Raw genomic sequence first — 22,478 nt, forward strand, 5'->3', positions numbered from 1 at the left:
ACTTATCGCAGTTGACATTTCAGTAAGGCTATAGTAGCAGATCTGAATTTGAACATTCATAAGGGGAAGATGTAATACACTGGCTTTGATGTCAATAGAATGTCAGTCTCTGTCTACTTTGTTCAGACTGAACTTAATTGCAGGAACTGCATTAATAGTCAACATAAGCCATCTGTTTAAACATGTGTGTTTTGGAAAGAACTGCCATGTACAATAAACACACTCGCTGTAATGACTCATATATCTGTTTATGTGAAATGCAGATTTGACACTTTCCCCCAAAAAAAATGTTAAATTACAGGTTAAAAGCGTTTTTATAAGAAGTTCATTTGTTTATGTGGCAGGTCTGATGGTACAATAGTTTTGATGCAGTCTGGGAAATGTGTTAACTGCGGGGCTGCTGAACCTGTCAGACTTCCCTCAGGAACCTCTTTGGTAAGTCAAAGCTGCACCAAGAAGTGTCAGCAGTTCATGGAGTTCCCTGGCTGAGAGGCACATAGTTAGAGATATGTTTGCAAAATGTTCTTCAATGCATTTGACCAGGGTGCACATGGAGGAAGGATATTACTACCCATGTCTGATGCAGCAGTTAACTCCAAAACATCCCAAATAAGCCTGGTGTGGCTGACAGCCTGGCTAGGCAATGTCTGTAAATGCTGTGGGCCTGGAATAAGCTACCTCCATAAGCATTACGCTGATGTTCAATTACTGATCTCGCATGGGGGAATCTGTTTGCCTCTGCTTTGCAGACTGAAGCTGCCTCGAGCAGCTGACACAACACCTGAGCAATTACATGCCAATGTGGGAAAAGTCAGAAATATTCAGCCTCACATTTTATCAGTCAGAAAAACACACTTTCATCCCCTTGTTCTTTCTTGTAAGTATATATTAGATGTTGCTTTTAAGAGTGAAACAACATGCCATTAGGTATTGTTTCTGGTGTCATTTCTAAGTTAGCTTTGTTAAAGTAATCATGATGATGCACTGGTGCCTGGACTTCTTCAGCAGCAGCATGAATGATGAATCAACTGATTCCATACACACTGAGCAGGGATGAAGAGCCTGGATGCGTGCTTCCCACTCGCATGTACAGAGTAGGCTTCTGCTATGTTTATCAGTCACAGATATGCAAAATAGTTGTGGGTGGCAGTTTAGAGGGGAGGCTCAGAATCTGGGTGGCGAAAGAAACATTTAGTAAAGGCACATAGTGAACCAGCAACTCCATCGACTTTTCTCCATGGGAAGTTAGCCTGTCATTACTAAGACCATGCTTTTTTCTTTCTTTTTTTCCTAGAACTCTTTTAAATTCATGGGAGATATAAGGATGCCTAATTTTATTTCCTTAAACTTGCTATTGCACAGACTGCTTGTTCCAATGGGGTGTAATGTTTCATTAAATGAAGAGGACAATAATTGTGTTTTAAGATGTACTCTAATATTAACGGTATTCTTGTTAAATGTTTTGTGCTTCATATACTTGAGGGAATCCTATGTAGGGGGTTTTGTTAATGTTTATGTTTCTGTGAGTTTGAAGTGGACTTGGTGTGCAAGAAACCTGCAGGTCTCTTTTTGCATGGCATTCTGTGTCTCTCTACTCTCCATTTGCATCTTCTTACTTCTCTTGTCTTTTGTGGTTTACAGAAATTTTGGTAGCACAGGCCTGTATGGGTTGAGCCATATTTATGTAGCTATCAGAAATCTCCTAGCACCTACCACTACTCAGTGTATAAAAGCATTGCTAACAAGTCAAGTTGCAATGTGTTGCCAGCTCTTTCCAAAGCAAATGATTGTTACGCACATTTTCAACATCAGTTACCAGGGCAACATGGGGCACTTACGTGACGATCCAGTAGCTTTACATAGGCCAAAATGCTTCTGTCATTAAAAATTAATCCACCTGGGGCTGATCCCCAGCTTTCCTTATGATGTATCTCCTAGAAAACAATCTTCCATTTAGGTCTTTTAAAAAATTGTTTCCAAGAGAACAATGTACTCTGGGATATTACATGTTTTGTTTCAAGGCCCAATCCTCCATTCAGTAGGCCTAAATTTCTGTTGCTGCTGCTTTTATTTTATTTTATTTGCATAGCTATGTTTTCTTGGGAGACCTATAGAAGACCCATGCTGCTTTCTGTTTGTCTCATGATCTATACAAATTGATAGGTGAAAATAGCATAATACTCAGGTTACTCAGCCCAATTTATTCACTTAAGTCTACATACACTTACACAGATGGCACAAAACAACTTAGATTACTGTTTTCCTGCATACAACCCACAACTGAAATGTCCAGCCTCTTCAGATAACCCTCACATAACGAAATGGGAATGGAGAGGAGGCACACTGAGGTGGATGTAAAAGGCTGTATGGTATCAGAGGAAGAGGGACTGATGGAAATTAGAGAGGAAGTGGTGAACTTTGTCTCCTGTCACACAAGGGAATATAGTCATTACTGATACTACCACTAACTCACTTTTGCTTCTTTTATAATAAAAAGAATGGTACTTAAATGGCAGCTATAGACCTGATATACTAGAGAGCATGGTAAACTGAAGTTTCCCTTCGGAGGTATCCTGGGCAAAGGCTTCTCTTCAGACTTTACTGTAGCACATGTAAGAGTAATGCATGTTTATGCAGTAAATTGCTTTGCACTGAGGGCTCTGAGTCACTCCTCCATATGCATCCAACAACTCCTGTCTTCACTTTTAAACTGCTGTCACTCTGGGTTATGCATTTGAACTTGCCTTGGAAAAAGAAACTGAATTTAGGAAAGTGCTGGGGGAGCAGGGAGCTGGGGATGGGGAAAACTTTCCTGTTTTTGTATCTGTCAGACAAGAACCTAATTACAGAAGTTGTCAAATAGAATTCACTGACCTATTTAATAGGCTCTAGCTACCAAAGAACTCTAAAAATCAAGAGAAGACTTTTTTCCAAGTAGCTTCTCAAAATCTTACAGCAAGTAAAATTCAAGAAGCAGGATCATAAATGGTACCGTGATTACAAGGAAAACTGTTTCTTCTCTGTTGGGAGTAAAGAAACTAATAAAGACAAGTTAAAACAGGGAAGCACAGTAAAATTCTAGAGGGCTTTTTTCACCCTCAACTCTTTAAAGAACACTCAGTTCTGGTCACTTTAAAAAAGAAAAAAAAAAAGTCTTGTCCCATTCTCTGTATTTGTCAGCATTTTTATATCTTAACTTTGAAACCCATTCTATTCAATTTAGACAGCAGTGGTTTCTAAGTGCAGATGAGGCATGGGTTATTTTTTTTGTATTTTTCACTTTAACAGAGGTATGCTTTTATCACATACTGCAAGTCTTTTCATCCTTTGAGGCCTTAGTCCTGCAGCGTGTGCAGTAAAAGATCTTGTTAATTTAAGTGCAATGAACAACGAGAAATGGACCATGGCTGAATCCCATGCTGTGCACTGGTAATTTATCAGAAAAGAAAATCTTCTGCCTTGTCAAATTATTTTCTTCAATGTACTTGAAGCAGGGGAGATGCTAGTCTCAGAGGAGCTGAGGGTCAAAGGTTCTATCAGGAAAGAGTCCATCTCGTCTGTCTTTACAACTAAAACACAAACTAAGCTGTAACATCAAAGATGAATGCTCAAGTACTTGGTCTGTAAGTAGGTAATAGAGCCAAAGGCATAGGCAAAGTAGAAATGTGCCTATGACAGTAGCATGCTACCTGCTGTGGCTGTGGAGGAAGTCTCTCAGGAGGAAGAAAGCAAAAAAGAAAAAAAAAATAGAAATACAAAAACCCAGACCAACCAACAGAAACAAACAAACACTGTGTGCTGTATCCTTCTCAGGGAGGGAGGTATTGGCACAGGGAGCAATCATCTCTTCTGCATCAGGCAGCCATTTTATTTTATCAGGGATTTGTAAAACCAGAGATACTGTGTTAAATAGCTTGAAGCAGTCTGCACAGTGAAGTATTTCAGTTTCTATGCAAGTCAGTCTGACCATTAGTAAAGAGAATAATTTTTTTACTTTTAAGCCTATCTCCCAAGTACAAAGTGTGAAGTTTCCAACAAAAGAGAAAAAGTACCAGGTCTATATTACTATATACCAATATTGCCCTTGTATTGTAGCTTTAGGTTTAATATAAAGCAACAGTCTGCATGCTTGGCACCAAAGTTCACACTTAGTTTTACTCCAGGTACTCTGATATTACCAGTCCTGTCTGTGTTGGAACTGCTGACTGGAAACAATCAGGTTTGTGATGTCAGTGCTGCGCTGCATCATCTGCAAGGCATGACATGTTTCATAGCACAATTGGAAGTGACCCAGTTCTAGTAACCCATGGGTAAAAATACGTTGTCTGGAATTGCATAGTTCTGGAGCAAAGACAATACTGTCAAAGGCAAATAAAGCGCTTGCAAAGAGGCCGAACAATTTAGGAGAACGTAGGGAGATGGACACATGGAGACAGATAAAGGAACACAGGCTTTCAGTTCTGTCCTTACCTGAAAAAGATTTATGGCAAAGAGGACACACCAGAGAGAAGAGTTTACTGTGTGCAATGGAGAGAGGTGGGAGAAGATAATACATTTCCAGGAGAGAAGTCAGCAAAAATAGTGAAGTGATGTGCTAAAAATCTGAGATAAAGACTCAGAGGGTCTGACCTTTGCAACAGCAACAGCTGACAAAAGAGCAAGGTATGAGCTCGTAATACATTAGGTAAGAGTGCACTGCAACACAACTATGCCATTACGGAATTTACCCTTGAAATATCTACCAGTTTGTCTACAGAGTTTTCTGTTTATTATAAATAATTTAATTTAGTATCCATTGCTTTTAAGCTTGCCTGCTAATCCTTCAATAGCAGCTCCCGCTACAGCCTGAAGGGCAGCAGCAATCGCAATTTGTGGCCACTCAGTGTCCCCAGGAGAGAACTGAGCTGGCTCCATAGAGAGGTCTTCTGCTGCTGTTAGTATGCCAGCAAGCACAGCCTCTGGCCCAGCCAGTGCATTCACTGAAAGGGCCCTTTCTTCCTATTCCATTTATTTTGGTCAAACAACAAAAGTTTGATTATATTTCTTAGGAAACTGTTACTGAAGTAGGTTACAATTTATATATTTCTTGCAGAATGTTCTCTGTATTTTTGCCTCTCTAGACCAGAGCTAAAACAGGACCTAGGCATATTATTCAGGTGCATTTGTTAAAATTAAATCTATGCATAGCTCATGCATATGAGCTCTTCAACACAGCAAATATACCAAGAACTACAGGAACTGCCTGTGTTGGAATAAGGTCTGTGGGCCTAAGCCACCAGCCTCAATTTTGGACTGCAGAGATAAAATGTTAAAACAGTCAAGTCAGTCTTAAAATGTAGATATTTTAAACCGTTCAGATATGTGTATATTTACACCCATCAGAAGTTCACAGCACCTATAAACTTATATCCCATGCTGCCCCATATCAGCACTACAGATGCACTAAGGCCTTGGAGCTTCTTCGTGACATACTTATTTTTATTATCAAATTCATCTCATTACTAGAAACACACAACTTTAAATATTTTGATTCTTTGCAAACCACAATCAGTCCAAATAGCTCAAGGTCTTTGTTGACTTTTCCATACAGAATGCAAACAAACATCAGCAACAATTTTTAGTGTTTAGTACATCAGTCTGATTAACCTCTCTGCTGTGCTTCATTTTTGTATCTTTCTCCATAGATTTAGCAGTTCCCCATTGCTGGAAAATGCCCGTTTTTAATAAGAAACAAGACCATTAGTTGTATTGGAATCTTATGACGGGGCACATCTTACTGCTTTTGTATTTCAGTTGTAAATGTGAAGTTTACAGTGGAATAATGAAAGGGGAGGCTTTAATATTGTAATATTTCTCACAAGGAAATGTGTAAGGCTTTCTGCTTTTTGCATTTTAAGACGTAGTTTTCCAACACTTGAATTTTACACTGAAGACATTACATCTCTTTTGGGTATTACAAGTAATTTTCTAACTCAGCCTTTGTGACATTTTCCTGAGATTCCCTTTACACAGTGTAAGCAGGATCAGGCCAAAAATATCTGTATTCCTTTAAGAAAGTGAAGATGGATGAGACATCTTATATTAGATTTCTGGTATTAGCAAAACATACAAGCAAAACACAACCAGGAAAGTCACCTTCTGCCTTTGAAAGGTGAAAGTGACTAAAAGCAATGATGGAAGTGTGATTGGAGGGGACAAAGAAGACAAAGCCAGACTTCTCAGCGCTATGCAGTGAAATGACAGGAAGAAGTGGGCACAAACTGAAGTACAGGAAATTCCATCTGAACTTAAGAAAACACAAGAGGAATAAAAAGAAAAAAAGGAAAGAAAACCAGAGCTTTTTTTTACTCTGAAGGTGGTCAAACACTGGGATAGGTTGCCCAGAAAGGTTGTGGACTCTTCATGCGTTGGAGATGCAACTGAATATGGTCCTGAGCAATCTGTTGTAGCTGACCCTGAGCAAGGGGTTGGATTAGGTCTTAAGGTCCCTGCCAGCCTCAACTATTTTTGCTCTTGAGGTCCCTGCCAGCCTCAACTATTTTGTGATTCTGAAGCTGGCAAAAAGTCAATGCCGTAGCAAGGACTGATCTTCATTAGAAATGAGAGTTTACCTATTAATAAGTTGTTATCAGGAAAAAAGGAATTATAAGCGGTATCCAGACTTCAAATAATATTTATTTACTACAAGAACACTGAGTGGAAATACAAATAAGTGAAGCAGATTAGCTCCATACTGATAATCCTAGTTTCACATTTTGGTTTTCCACTTTATCAGTTTCTCCTCCAGTAATTTCCCTCACAGTATGCTGAATTTTGACCTTTAAAAAGGTCCCACAAAGCAAGTATCCTTTTGTTTTCTTTTGCATTCATGCAGTTGTTAAGTGCTCTGTTCGCATGGGCTGTTCGACATTAAAGCCTCATCTTCTGTACCCATATAGTAACTTGCTGGCATGACAGATCATTCCTGCCAGCTGGAACATATCTATTCTCTAGTAACTTCCATCCAGTCCCATTCCTGAGGCAAACTTAACTCATTCATTGCTAGCAAGGTATCTTTAAAGCAGATGTCTAAATGAAGCCATGTGTATTTGTAGGACAATACAGAAATCTTCCAGACTCACATAATCCTTCTGGCCTACAGTTACTAAATGTGCCCATTCCTTCCCAGTAGAAATATTTAGGACAAGTCTTAGGAAACTCACTATTGAATTAGATTTGTACTCAAGTTTTACACAGACTTGGATAATGTCTGGTGCTCCCAGTGGATTAGGAGTAACTCTCAATTTTACCAGCTTTTTCACATTAATGGTTTTGTTTCAGATTCCTATGGATGAAGCACATACTCCAGCATCCTGCTATAAAGGCAGCTGGGTGACAGATCTGGAGAACAGTTTAGGAAATTTTCTGAACAAAAATCAGAAGTTTTTACAAAGAAAGATGTAACATGATTTCTCAGCTGCATCGCATCCTCTGTCAGGGCACTGGGATAATCACCCTATTGGGAAGTGACACTCCCTGCTGAAGGTCACATTCACTTCTAACAGCCCCATGCCCTGAGAACACACAAGGGGCACAAATTCCAGGTGCAACTCTTTTGTGGCATCAAATAAGGCTTCCTTGCACTGCTCAGCTACCCACACGAAAGTAGCTCTCCTTGTGCCCAGCAATAAGCCAGGAGACTGACAACAAGCAAGTATTAACAACTGTGGATTTGAGGCTACAGCCCACTGAGCAGATGGCACATCGCCACGCTCCTTGCTGGTTTGTGCTTCAGGCACGCTTCTGCCCCGCTGTCTGCAAGGGATGAACTCAAAGTCTGTTTTAGCTGTTCCAAGATGTGAGGCAGTGAATATTAAGTACAAAGCTGGGCTAACCAGCTTTCTCTGAAAAAAAAACAGCAACAATTTGAGACAACTTTTCCATTAAAGATCATCTGTGGAAGGTTGGCTCTTCTTGCAGGTCATGCCACCACCACTACCACCCCCAACTAACTGATCCAAAACTGCCTAACTGAATTACTGTCTTGGATCAGCTTCAACACTTTAGGCAAAATAATTAAGGGTGTGAGAGTCAGCATTGACCACAACTGCTCTTTCATCATCACTGAGAATGCTTCTGCCAACACTCAGCATGAGCCGTTTGCATGCAGCAGGCTCTAACAGGGGATTTGCCCACCTGGGCTTCAGCCTCAGCTTCAGCACAGCTCAGCAGTCCCTACAGGCTGGGCAGCAGGTTCTGTGGAGCCCATTTTTAACATCAAAGTTTTGTCACACCAAGTAGGTGTGGGAGTGGTGCTGGGGCCTCCAGCTTAGCTGTAGCTCTAGCATCCAGCACGACAAAAGCCAGCTGTGCCTACTGCCCAACTCCTTTCCCAAAATTTGATGACTGGGATGCCAGCAGAAAGCAAATCTGGCAGTCACAGCTCTTCTATGGGCACGGGGCTGCTAGAATGGCTCGGGCTAAAGTGTACTCAACCAGGGTATCGTCTAGAATCACAGTTATATAAATAATATGGTGAAATCAGAGAAACCTCAGACAAAATTAGGCTGTCTCTGGCATTTCAAGATAATGTCTGTTATTGTTTTTACTGGGATGATAAATTGAGGTTTATTGCTTGCTGGAAATTGCTAATGGTTAGGAGAGGAAGGTTTGACCAAAAACAGAGCAAAGATTGAAGTTAGATTGTTTCAGTTTATGGAACTGTGCATTTTGATAAGGGGATAACAGAAATAATGATGGGAATTTGAGCAGCGCCACTCTGAGCTACCCCTTCTTATCCTTCAGCTCTACATGTGAGAAGATGAGCACCTTTAATATGAGCCTCTTACCCAAGTGCTCTTCTCAGTGTGTTTCTCATCTATTATGTCAAGGCAAGGAAGGGCTCATCCTTACAGGCAGCTGAGGAACCTGGTGAGACAGCCACAAGCAACCCACAACACTTAGGGTTATGCAAACATTGGAAAACTATACTTGTGTGACCTCCTGGACTTCACAGCAACAGTTTAAACAGGCTGTGTGTGATCTGTTTCCCTGTACATGGCTCCTCAACTAAGCAATGTAGTGAAGACACAGAACTTTGGCTGGCCCTCTTACTTAAAAAAAAAAAAAAAACGCTACTCTTTTGTTACTTGCAGTGAGAAGAAGCCACAGCCTTCTCATTTACCTTGTGTTCTTTCAAATGCTTCCTGATTTTGCCCTGAAGAGGCTGAGAAATGCAAGTAGAGAAATCATTTAGCTTTAACAGAAAGGAAATGAGCTGGAAAATCTTGTTCACTGTTTTCTGTCCAGTACATGCGATGCTTGGCAAGGTCAGGTTCTCACTGTACCACTCAGGATAGCTAATTTTGTAGCATGACAACATTTATGGCCAGAAATAGAAAAGGAATAGCAGAGGGAGTTAAAAAATATCAGAAGACAGCTGTTTGATCACTTGTGATGGTATCAAGGCAAAAAGAGGCTGTCATCTCTTTTCATTCCAGTTTGTTGGACCATTCTTCTCATCTTTGGGACTGTGTTCAATTTCCAGTTGCCAAATGCCAGCAGCAATGTGAACTGTAGCCATTTCTGTTCCTCACAGGAGCAAAGAACTTCTGGAAGATCTTTTCCTTTTATAAGGATTCCCTAAATGCGAAGAAACTGGCAGCATGAAGAATGACTTCCATAGCAATCCCAGTGGATGCAGACACGAAGGACCAATGCACAAACCCAAAGCAGCCCCTGTCCGCAGGCAGTGTGCTTCTGTGCACAGACCAGGCTGAGGTCTGGTTTCGGGCATCTGCAGCTCTATCTCCTCCTGCCACCTGGGTTTTCTGTCAGTCCCTTTTCTGCACAGTACATCAGTTCACAGACACTTCTGCAACAGCCAGCTTCCTTTTACCTCCACTGTGATAAAGGATTTTCCAGAAAGATTTAAAAAGGAAAAAAGATTTTTTTTCTAACACACTGTTAATAATGTTAGTATTTCTAGAGTACATTTCATTGACAATCAGTATTAAGTCTGTATTGAAATGCCATCTTATTTTAAAATGCAGACAAAATCTTGTGGGTTTTGTGTGTTTGTGTGTGTGTGTGTGTGTGTGTGTGTTCAGAACACATAATAATGGAAGACAGATAGCATTTAATTATGCCATTCATTTTGTGAGCGTAAGGCTGCTGTTTGTTTTAGTCAAACATCCTGCTACAAAAAGCCATCAATAGATGTGACTCATTACCTTTCCTACCTTGGCCAAATATTGTGCCCAACAATTTGGCCCCCTAAACAAGCTGGAGGACCTCTGACCTAGATGCAGGACAAGTGGGCATCTCTGAAGCAGGTGGTAGGTGCTGGAGAGCACTAGGACAGCCCAGCAAGCACATGGCCTGTGGCACAAGGTCCCAAGCAGTTCTGAGGAGAGCAATCCTACTTACATAGATTCCTCCGGGACAGCTTCCCTAGCCTGGGGGAAACAGCCTGGCAACATGAAGACAGGTTTTGCAAAGATTTGTACATTTGTTAAGCTGTTCTTTTTTCCTCGGTTTTCTGAGGAAAATTAAAGTTACTTGCAGCAATTAATAGTTAGGTGAAATCAGAAGAATTTCTGCCTGTGAGACCCCACCATACTTTCAGTCTTTCATCACAGCCACTGCAGTGGACTGGAAAAGCTGAGGGGCAGTCTCCTTGAAGAGCTCCCCCTGGGAAGGGCTCGGAGACAGCGGGGGTGCCATTTTCAGCAGTGCCTTTCCAGACCCGGTCTGGAAAAACAGGAGCAGCTTAGAACAAGTGGTGCAATACATGGAATGTGATACTGCAGTCACTGAGCCGCCTAATCCCCGATCTACACATCTGTCCTCTTAGGCTTTTGAGGTCATAGATATTTGCTTCCCTCGGTGTTATTCCTAAACTTTACGTGAAAAGCAGCATGGTTATAGGAACTGTTTTACCCTACTGTACTTCAGTATGTTGCACCACAGAGTGGAATCTGCACAGATTTGTTTCTGGACCTTGGATTTATAATCAGAAAAATGGCATCGAAATAAAGGAAAACATAAGACTTTCTTTGTGGTAACATTTGTCCCCAACCATTTGAAGAGGCATGCCTAAAATAACTCTATTTGAAAAGGCCAGCACAATAAGTACTTCCCATGCAGCAGAAACAGATAATATTTGCTTAGCAAAACAGGAGTCCAGGACCTTGGCAGAAAGAACTTCTTTTATCAAATATTTGTAATTCTTTTAAAACACAATGTTGCCAGGTGATCTGGCCATCCAGCACCACTGAACAGCACTGACCAGACTACCCAAAACAGGAGTTCTGCTTGAGAGAGCCATTTAGGGTAACACATTTTTATATGTGGTATTTTAAAGTTAGAAAACTTCTGAACAGGGCATTTCTTCACTCTGAGGAGTTGTTTTCTAGTGCCAGGAGGTGGATTTTCTTTCTGCTGTTGACTCTCATATCAGCACTGAAGCATCATGAGTCTTTTCCAGGTTGAAGTATCCGGTTGCCTTCGTTTGCTTATGCAGGTGTTTTACGTAATAGCCCCAAAACAACAGACGCTATTGGAAAGCAGCTGCAGCATAGGCAGTGTTGCACAGTTCACCACTTACAGTTCAATTGACCTCTAAGAGCACAAGAAAATAAGCCCTACAATATTTGATATTAAGGCAAATCGAACTGTTCAAGTTGTATTATGGCTTTGCATTGCTAACAAAAACAGTGCCCTGATAGGCAACACCCCAAAGCTCAGAAGGAATCAAATACCCCAAAATGTAAAAAGATCAAATAAACCCTGGGGAGGAGAGAAAGGGGAGAAAGGGAACAAAACTCCTTTCCTTCCAGCATTACACTCAGACTTAGTCCTGAGTCTGACTAATGAAGCTGAATAAGTACTTAGTTCAAAGTTCTCACATGAGAGAAGAAAATTATCAAAGAAAAGCTGAAGTTACATTATTTACCAGAGAAACACAGGCAAAGTCCAGCCGTCCCTCCCAAGCTTAAACTCTGCCTTTGAATTAGGTCTGCAAGTCTGCTGCTGCTGTCAGCTGAAGGAGCAAGTCATCCCCTAGCAGGCAGGTCTATCATCAAACCTCTGTAAGGAGACTTTCTCAGAAATTAGTCATTTTTAAAAAGCATTAGAAACAGCTCAATTCTCTTTCAGCTGACCAGAGACGAAGAATTTTCGTCTTCAAATACCTGACTAGATGAACTGAAAACTTATTTTCCTATTACAGGAAGGGAGGGCTTTCTCCAAGGACTTAACTCCTTCCCTGCAAGATGATGGATGAGACTTTACAACCACCTGTCTTTGATGCCAGAAAATACGCTATGCCCATTCACCTGGAGAAGAGGAGATTCAGGAGAGATTTCATAATTGCATATAATGGGATGATGGGCAGCGATAAAGAGGACGCTGCTCACAGCAGCAGTCAGGGGATTCAGTCTCCAGAGGCCCCTTTCCACCTCAGCTGATCGGTCATTCTGCATCCCTGTCACAGGGCAGGTAGATACACACTGCAGTGTGACTGTGAGTGAACCTCTGAACTGTTCTCCTCTGTATATCTCAGCCTCTTTCTTCATGTGGGTATACGTGCGAAGAAACCTTAAGTCCCAAGGACTAAAATTGTGATGGTGGATGAGTGATCAGCCTGAAGCAGAAGCATTTGACTTCCTATGGGGAACTCCGTACAACATGGGAGAAGTAGGAAGAAATGGCTCCTTTGTAAGTCATTTTGGCATGCAACGACCATTTAAAAAGGCTTCATGTCATTTGCAGCAATCTTAATTCTTCCTTGAAGTCACACTTTTTAATTTCACATCTCCCCACTACCTTTTTATTTTTGCTTATAGTCAGTTTGGCCTGATTCAGGGATACAAGTGACAGTGCATCACCTCCTGCTGCACAAACATGTATTAGTACATTTAATTCTCTCCTTTAGCACAAAGGAATTATTACTACATTTGATTTTAATCAGCTTCTGGGAATATACTCAGCCATTCCCCTGTGCAAGTTGTGCTTTGTACGAGAATTCTGTTTTAAACATCTCACATGAGATGGATCAAGGACTAGCAGTAAGCATTTCTGACCACTCGTCATCACAGTTAACATCCTTTGGGCTTTTTCTGCTATACCAAGGAAGAAAATCCTTCCTGGGGTGGTAAAGCCTGAAAGAGAATCAAATGATTAGGTGGCCAAGCAATATCACAACCTCCCACGAATAGGCTCATGATTTGCAGGCAGTTAAACTCCTGCCAGAATAGGGCAGGGGGAGGATCTACTAGAAATCCTTTTGAAAGATCCTTAAAGCTGTCGATTTTGGCAGACGCAATGCCCTATTTCTACAGCCTCACAATCAACTCTGAAAAAAAACAACCCTTCCTTTTCTGTGCCCCAGGCCTGTGTGGACTGCTCCCCCATTAAGGCTTATCTACCTTTCACATAATGAAGCCTGCAGCTTAATCAAGTGAGGCAGCAACAGGCCTGGATTTCCAAGACTGAGCTTCTGTCTCCTTGCACTTGCACAGCTGCAGTTTCTACAAGTTTATTTGTTCCACCCAGGCCCAGTTCACCACAGCCAAAAAAAATAAAGGGGGTGGGGGAACCCTTCAAGCATGCAGAAGCTCTGTACCTTTGTGATTCTCATGACATTGAAGCAAGCACTTCAGCCACTCACCATTTGCTGCTACAATATGGAGAAAGATTATCCTAATTTTACGATAGTGCCTTGAACAAGGTACATAACAAGTCATTAGCTGAAGCAGGAATTCAACCCAAAGATCCAAAGCTATCTTTTACCCATTCAGCACTGATATCCTATCCACCTCAGTTGAAGAAACGATGCAATAGCTGAATTACTGAGGGTCATAGCTCCAGGGTACGTTCCTGACCAAAACATAATTACCTGGCAACTTCATCCTGGCAGCTGCAAAATCAACCACGGAAAAGAAAGGTAAATGAAGATATTAATGGTGCTACAGCAATCACCCTCTCCATAGTGACGCAAGGCAGGAGACTGCAAGCCACCTGACTGCTTAATGTTGACACTATAGGTCTGTGAGAGAAAGAGCCAAGCCTGCAAGCAATGACTATTAGCTCGTGCTCAGCAGAAGCTGATCTTGTTATCCTCAAAGCATGGAAAACTGCTAATGCCTGCTTTGGGAATACAAATTCTCCCCCCCACTTCCTAGGAGAATGGCTGTTTCCTAAACAAACCTTTCTCTCCCTCCCCAAACACAGGGCACATTAAACCTTCCTTTCTGTAAATGAGTGCTGTTTAAACGGTCTATTTAACTAATGTAATACCTAGGAGCTGTGAGAGTTCAGCACCTACTGTGTGCACATGCCACCTACGTGCTTGGGGACCAGAGGGAGTGAAAAAACAACCCTCCCACCCCCTCAAAGCCATATACCAAACAGCTTGGACTTGATAACTGCTTGATGCTTTATCCTAAAGGCAAACTAGCTCTTCTCTCCCCTCCTCCACCTTCACAGGCAGAAGATCTGCTCCACAGCCACCTTTGAATATAGCACCAAATGCCTTACAGAGCTTGAAGTGTTAAGTAAAATAAGTTACAACAGCATGAGAGCAATACCAAACAACGTAGTGCTTTGAAGTACTCTTTAACAAAAAGAACCAAAGCTTTATTCAGTACAAAACTTCCAGTATACAAAATAACTGTTTGAAGTATTACAAGGACAACATGCTCGTTAAAGACAACTCCCGTTCTCCTAAGGTGTAATCCCGTTTCATACTGCACCCTTTGTTTGTGGCTTTCATCCTCACAGAGAGGCTGTGAAGCTCTTCTTCTTTAATGCCATCAAAAAAGAAGTCCTCATTGAAGATGGGATTCCTGCTTCTCTTTATAACAGTGCTTCTCTGCTTCTGCGTTTTCCCTGGTACCAGGGAGAAGGTGATGCAACAGTTTATGTTTTTGGGGTCTACAGAGTCATCATATAAACCTTCTGCACTGATCAGGCGGATCCGCAGCCTTTCGTTTTCTGAGCAGTATTCAGCTGACAGCCTCAGCATGCCTCCCTTGTCCATTACCACTGTGCTCTCTCCCAACAGTCTCTCCCGGCTCTGGGTAAGGTCCAGGGGAAAGATGGGAGAACAGGACATGCTAAAGCTCCGCGTGGCAAGCAGCCCCTCTGAGGCCCGCCTGATGGCACTGGGGCTGTTATCAGTGGAGCTACTCTCCTCTGTAGACAGAGAGTTGTTCCTGGCCATGCCGGATTTGTTCTTGGCTTTCAGTGCTCGGCAGAGCAATCCCTCTTGGCTTCGTGTCTTGACCAAGGAGCAGGGTTTGGGAGGCGATCTGCTGAGAAGTGGGGAGCTGAAAGGAGAGGAGTCACTGGAGGAGGCAGTATCGCTGTCACAGGCACTTTGCCTGTGCAGGGAAAGGTGCTTAGGAGGCAGCCTTACAGAAGCAAAGCTGATAGCAATAGGATTAGACATATTCCCTTTGTCACTGAAAGTGTTAGCTCTGGATCGAGGCAGCATCAGGCCGGGCAGAGCACCGCATGTGTCGCCATGGAAGATCGACTCCTTTCTCCTGGTGTGGGGACTCTCCAGCAACGTACAGAAGCCATAGGAAGTGGGGGCTCTGGGGAAGTGAGGCAGGGAGAGTGCCGCTTGGGACTGTGGGTCTGAGTTGGTGCTTTCTTCCTCCAGGGTTGGGATCTCTTCAGCACTTTCCACCTGGATGAGATGGGGCAAAGAGGAGCTGGAGCTGCAGTCAGAGGAATTAAGATCTGTGTCCTCCGAATCGTGGCACTGGCGGGAGCCAGGGCCCTTTCCAGGAACAGAGGTGGCCAGCCTGGGGGGGATGCAGAATTCCGGGATTCTGTCCGGGGTGAGCACGTTGGGAAAAGCAGCAGCCCCCAGGTGGCCTTTTTCTAGCACGTTTTGGCCAGGGGGCAGTCCCAGGAAGGCAGGGCAAGGGAGGCTTCTGTTTTCATGGGATGCTCTGATCTTTTCCAAGAACCACATCGCTGTAGCCAGCCTGGACGTCCTCGGAGGGGAACAGCCGAAAGCACAAATCCACCTGCAGACACAGAAACACGAAAGTACGTGAACACCTTTCTCGGATGCACAACAGCAAAGGGGGCAGCAGGGATACCGGGAGCGGCAGGACCGGCACCGGCGCAACCCGCAGAGCGGCAGCAAGCGGATCGCGCCGAGAGGTCGAAACGAAGCCACTCGAGAGACCCCACGGCAGCGAGCCCTGTCTGAGAGCAGGGCAGAGCTCTGCACGTACCTTGCCGAGGGAAGCCGCGCCCCGCAGCCCTCTCCTGCCGCTGCCGCTTCCCCGCACCGGCCGCCGGCCCTTTTCTAGCGGCGCCGGGCGCCTCCCACCGCGCCACCGGCGGAGGGAGGGAAGGAGGGAGAGGGGGCGGCAGCCCCAGCTCTAGCTCCAGCCTCAGCCCCAGCCCGGCCCCGTTCCGCGCTCCCGGCGGTAGCCAAACCCGGCCCCAGAGCCAGCATCACAGCGCGGGGCCCCTCGTCCTTGCCCTACCGCCGGCGTCCAGAGGTATTAACTAACAAACCCGGGACAAAGGCGGGATTGTCTCTCTGCTCCTTTTCTTCTCGAGATCCTGGCGGGTGTCCAGCGTGAGAGCAGTAGGAAGAGTGGATTGCAGTTTTGCAAGCTCCGTTGAAAAGAACTTGGTCTCTTTTCTGCATCTGGATATGTGCCCCCCTCTCCTTGTTATCTACAAAGAACATGAGACGACCAAGCCCTGACCCAGTGTCCTATCACTGATGCTGAGCAGCAGCAGAAGTGGGCATGCACGTGAAATGAGGAGAAAGACGAGGCAAAGGAACGCTCTGGCAAGTCACCTTGAAATGGAATATCTCCAAAGTGCAGGCATGCGTGACCCTTAACAGACACTGCACAGAGCAGGTGGGATCCATGAACTTTACCAACACAGCTCTGCAGTGCAGCAGGGCACAAACGGGCCTCTGCAAACTCTTTGTGATTTCTCTGCAAGCTGCTAATAGAAACCTTAACAGCAAAACCAAAACAACCTGCCAGAGAGGTTAGCTGAATACTCAGTGGAAGCTGTATGCCTGTAACACACTGACAGTAGACAATTTTGTCTTTCCTTTTCTCCCTGAAGAGCTGAAGTTCATGTTTACTCAGTGCTTGGAATAGACTGGATATGCTCAGAGGAAACAAATCTAGTGGGTTTCAGGGGCAGGGAACATTTTGAACCTGCTGAAAGGTTTAGATAGGAACACACACATTCTGGGGCTGAGCCTTGCCTCTCCTGCTTGTTTTACAATTAAACTTCGCTTTTATAATAGTCCTCTAGGGGTTTAAATGAGGGGGAAAAAAATCTGCCATGCTTTGTAAAAGAGTTGAGGACACCCCAAAATGTCCTAATAATGTTTCAATTGTTAGTGCTTCTGCAGTTTACTTCGGTGGGCTTGCTTGTTGTGAGTGTGGTTCAAATAATCTGACTGAACTGAGAGGCTTAGAGGGGGGCTGGCCCTTTCCCCAGCTAATTGGACTTTTTGGTGGCGTGGGAGGAGAAGACAGGGGGATGGCTCCTTCAGGAAGCAGAGCTGTGGGGCGCACGCTGGAACTGTTTCAGACCAGGCAATATGGTCCTATACATGTCACACCTTACATGTAGTTTCTGCAACGTGAGCCTCTTCCCAATGTGCACACCTCTGCTTTTAATAACAACAAAAGATTGGCTTCTAAAAATGGAGAAAAATTAAGGAATTAGGGATTTTTAGTAGGAACATTATTACTTCCAGTGATGGTTCACACATGTTCTCCTGATACGGCAAGTACAGCAACTAGCATCAGGCAGCAGTGACAGAAAGTAGCCGCCCTGTTTTAGGTACTTACTTTCCACTTAGTCTCTTGAGGCTTCCTGTACAGCCAGTGGAAAATCCCTCGGGTTTCCCTGAATCCCCCCTTCCCCTAAGGCCTGCGCATTACAGCCATTTGCCAGATGGCTGGCGTGCTGGGAGCTCAGCAGCGCTGGAGTACTTGTACATCCCCCCTGGAAAGAGGCACTCAAACGGATGATTAGCTCTTTAGCTTCCTGCGTTCAAAAGCTTCTCCTTTCCTTGATTAGTTTCAGACCGTAATTAAAAACCCCTGCCAACGAGGCTTCCTGTTGCTATAGCAAATTTCTGCAGCGAGCCACTTTGAAACCGGAAGGGATCTAGCTGGGGGCACGGCTTTACCTCAGCTCCCGTCCCGGTCCCTGCTGACACGCGGGGTCCGGCCGGGGGCTGCACGAGCCGTGACGGGGGGTCTCCCTCCTGAGAAGTTTGGGGTCCGCCGGCTCCGTGCCCGCCCTGAGCCCAGCGAGGGACCGGCCCCGAGCCCCCCCTGGTGGCCGCGCCGCCTCGGCCTGTCCCAGCTGCCTGTCCCAGCTCCTTCAGTGGGCTGATTCGGGACTTGGCTTACCCCTGGTTACAGTCTGCTGTAAGCAACAGCAATGTGCTGCTTATTTATTAAAAAAAAAAAAGGTGCCCGTATACCCTCCCACACACAAACTACCCACCCTCTCCTATTTCTTTCAGGGGAGGAGAACAACATTACCCTGCACAACTGCAAGGCCTGTGCAGTGCAGCTGTTTCGGTAGAAGATAACTGCTGGAGTAACGATGGAAATTCAGAACTGCTTTCCCAGTCTTCATCTCTGGCAGTGATCAGTTCCAAGGGCTGGGTCCTTGCAGTGCAAGGGGGTCACAGGGGGAGCGACAGGAGGCCTCGTGCAGCAGATGGGCAGCAGGGATGGGGAGTTCCCCTCACAGGGGCTCAGCACGGCCACCTCCCTCACAGCCCTGTGGAGGGACTGAGGGTGGGCTCCCTGTAGAAGGCATCAGAGCCCGTGGAAAGGTGAACTTGGTCACCACTCAGGCTCTGTCCTTCCTGCTCAACATGTCCAGTCAAGATGAGTGGGAAGAGAAAGAAAAACTTCTGCTCCGCTGTAAATAGGGAATGTGCAAGGCAGGCATAGGTAAGGGAACACAAAATCTGACATTCTTAAAGCAGGAGAAATGGCTTAGTGCATTATATTACCTCACATGATATATGCAAAACTTCCCCAGGCTTCTGTGAGAATAAATAGCCCTGTTCAGTTTCATTTTCCTAAAGAGAACAGCAATCATCCAGCTGTAGTTTCCTGAAAAAAGCCTCAACAGACTGAGAGGCACTTACGTTTTTTTCAGAGATCAATATTGTGAGCAAATATTTAGCACATTGATTCATTCCTGTCATTTTGACATAGGTGAAAGATAGCTACTAGCAGTCCGCTCACCATTTCCAGCTTAGATCAAGTCACTTTGCATAGCTTAGATAGATAGCAATGCAATGTAGTTACAGAGGTCCAGCAAATTTCATCTGAAAACTTTATCTTTCTTCTGTTATTTAGTATCTTGGAACAGCTGGTATTTTACCTCATCAGCAAAGAACGATTCCCATGCAGTTTTCTAAGATGTGTCTGTGCTCCTCTGAATGCTTGAATGAAACAACGGATGACTGCATGCTGCTTGGCAGCAACAGCATATGAGTGGCAGGGCCTTCAGGCACATAGGGACTTTATGCAAAGTATCTCAAGTGCCTAGGATAATTCTCCTCCTGAGAGGCAAATCTGCTAGGTTGAACTGAAGAATTCTTTCTTTGTCGCATACCAGATGGTCCTGTGATGAGAAGCTAACACTTGCCATGCAGAATCCAAAGAGATTTTGCTGCCCCTAGTTCCACTGCCACTGAACTTGGTCTGAAATACAGTACTACTTAGGAATCTAACCACATGTGGCTTTAAATGCTTTCCATGTTTAAAATGGAAATACACTGAATTCCAGGCAGTACCTACTTCATATTTATTTCAAATCTGAAAACATTTTCATTGTTTTGTATACATTTTATTTCTGTTCCCTGCATACATTCCAGGATTTAAGCCCGCATAAGACAAAACAGTTTCTAGGTTGAAACACTTCAGATAAAAACATGGTGTCCAAGTCCATTAAAATTCAGATGCTAACTATGGAAAAGCCAACCATCAAAACAAGTCAAGGAAATATTTTCCTTCACAACAATTTGTCTTTGGTGCCCAAGAATAGGTGAGCTGCTCTAGTCTGTTTTCTCTCTCACACATTTTAACATGAAGGTAGAGTAACTTTCACTAATTGCAATTTCCGTGCTCAGCTGTGTAAAGGAACTCTCAAAGCAGGCATGAATATGTATAAAGCTGGGAGGAAAAAAAAGATAATAGCTCTAATGAAAAGGGGAATTAAGTTGGTCTTGCATTTTCTGTGTTCAAGCAGCCTACCAGTAATGACTAACATCCTTTCTGAAATTGCTTGTGTTCTTTAAAGCTTAAATTGGAAACATTTTATTCCATTCTCCCAAACACCAATAGAAGTTTGACTACAAACATGCACCAGTAAATAATATTGATTTCTGATTAGTCTTGATTACATTGGTGCTAGCATATGAATATTTAGCACTGATTTTACCTGAAATGATAAAGAATACTCAACACAACTCCAAAGTACACCCACATCACTTGTCAACAGTCAATAATTGTACCCATCAGAAACCTTTTGCCTAGATTTTATTCTATTTGTGAAGCACAGAAAACAATATACTATCTTACTGTGGAAATTTAGTTTCCATAACCATCACTAACAAGAGGGGACACTTCTGACATAGAAGTTCTACCATAGGAAAAGAGCTGGTCACAGAGGAAGGCAAATCGCTGGCTTTGCTTGCATTGACTGAATACCTGAAAGTAGCTGGATGTGAAAATTAATTCTCTATTATCATTGCCCTTGCCCTCAGAAAAGATTTAAAAGCTTTCATTTAAATTAACACATCATTTACTGAAGTGCCTACAGGCAGTAAAGCCTGTGGAGCAGGCTGGCTTTTGATGGTAAATCATTTTTTTCAGTATTCCCTATGTCTCTACAAAGTCCATACCACCATATTGAAACTAACAAGATGAGCAGATTTTGAATACATATTCTTTTCTGAGTGAGTCATCTACCTCTTACAACAAGGAGATGAGATACTACATCTGAATTCCTTTAAAATATAAAGAAAGAGATGGCTTGAGGTTTGTAGAGAACACATAGAGAAAGCATTATAAATATGTAGCAACTTTATAGACTTTAAACAGGAACTAAAAATTTTATACCAACCATTCAATGAACTGGAACATGCTTATACAAAGTAGAAGGTTATCAGACTTGTCTTCTGTCCAATGAAAGTTACAATTGTGTATCCTGGGAAAAGCTCTGTGAAACATTCCTGGTGAAAGCTGAAAACATTGAATATTCTAGTAAAACACCAATAAAAAAAAATAAAGTCAGCCTTGAGTATACCAATATTGCTGAGGGAAAAAAATCTATAACTCTGCAACTGTCTTGGGATCTACAGAACTATTTAGATTCAAAAATGGATATTTGTTGTCTGAGTCTGATTGATAAAGTTAAATTATTTTTATTGTTTCTATGACAATATATTTCCTTGAATTAATAAAGATGTTTCTCTGCTTTCTGTTCAGCTGTAGTTACAGTGCTGTGGCCAACACAGTACTAATGAGCAGCCCAACAGCCCAGAGTACTGTTACACACAAAGATCACTTCGGACATTAATGGAAAAACAGATGCATCTTTTCGTGGCAGTAGCATATAAAGAGCTCAAGACTGCCAATAACTTTGTCAGGTAGACTTGCAACGCCATAGGGAAGGATGGAACTGGAAAATGTTTTAAAGGCTATCAGCATCATGAAAATATATCACACAATAGGTACTTCATTATTTACATTTCTCATGCCTGTAGTGAAACAAGCTTCACTGCTCAATTCAGCCAGTTACCTGGAAAAGCAAGCTTCTGCGCACAGACGACGAGGATAAAATTCAATAGCAGAGCATAATGGATTTCCTAGCACCATCAGAGGGTTTGACAGGCACCCAATCAGCCTGTGCAGTTTAGGTACACTGATGAAAGGATCCTAAAAGCAGCTGGAACTAGTTTGAGAATAGAAGAAGATAGGGCACAGAGAGAGATTATTTAATTGAGAGAATGATGGGCAGGATGACTCAGCTTGTTCTGCTTGCTTATAAAAAAAAAAAAAAAAAAAAAGGACTTTGAGCTCTATTGCACTTGGAAATAGGAGAAGTGTGCAACTTCAGATGGGGCTTGGTAAGTTGGTGCTCTATTTATTTGACAAGGACTGAGGGACTCCAGAGGAGACCAGTAGTGCCCCTGTATCTGAGGCCACCATTCTGAAGGGTGACACAAGAGTATCTGATACTTCTCCCAGGAATTATATTGTCAGTATGGTTAAAGGATGTTTGATCGGGAAAAGCAGGCACAACTGCAGAGAATGGAAATTGAATATCTTCTAGAAAAAAGTAATCCACAGATTACTCTGTAGGTGCCCCCAATTCTCCATTCCTGAAACCATGACAGTTGCAGAGCTGGGTGGATTGGCCATACATTTGGGCTCACAGGTCCTGGAACACCA

The 22,478-nt window shown here is 43.3% G+C and overlaps 1 protein-coding gene and 1 long non-coding RNA gene across 4 annotated transcripts in view; one reads left to right on the plus strand and one right to left on the minus strand.

Annotated features, from left to right (window-relative positions):
* LOC118251638 (uncharacterized) overlaps nt 1-13,197 on the plus strand; it is a 32,595-nt gene extending 19,398 nt beyond the window's left edge. For 2 of the 3 annotated variants that reach the window (XR_004779890.2, XR_004779888.2), the window contains 2 exons: nt 345-435; nt 9,578-10,846. This is a non-coding gene — a long non-coding RNA (uncharacterized LOC118251638). Of the gene's footprint in view, nt 1-344; nt 436-9,577; nt 10,847-12,211 lie in introns of those variants that run through there. The other variant, XR_004779889.2, reaches the window with a different exon arrangement.
* A 1,381-nt stretch (nt 13,198-14,578) lies between these two features.
* Nucleotides 14,579-16,304, minus strand: LOC118251644 (C2 calcium-dependent domain-containing protein 4C-like). The gene is made up of 2 exons (XM_035553996.2): nt 16,236-16,304; nt 14,579-16,022 (listed from the first exon to the last, which is right to left on the minus strand). The coding sequence occupies exon 2, from the start codon at nt 15,965-15,967 to the stop codon at nt 14,666-14,668; it is 1,302 nt and encodes a 433-aa protein (XP_035409889.1). The 5' UTR covers nt 15,968-16,022; nt 16,236-16,304; the 3' UTR covers nt 14,579-14,665.
* Nucleotides 16,305-22,478: the final 6,174 nt, after the last annotated feature.

The sequence above is a fragment of the Cygnus atratus genome, chromosome 11 (assembly GCF_013377495.2).
Source record: "Cygnus atratus isolate AKBS03 ecotype Queensland, Australia chromosome 11, CAtr_DNAZoo_HiC_assembly, whole genome shotgun sequence".
NCBI classification, from domain to species: domain Eukaryota; kingdom Metazoa; phylum Chordata; class Aves; order Anseriformes; family Anatidae; genus Cygnus; species Cygnus atratus.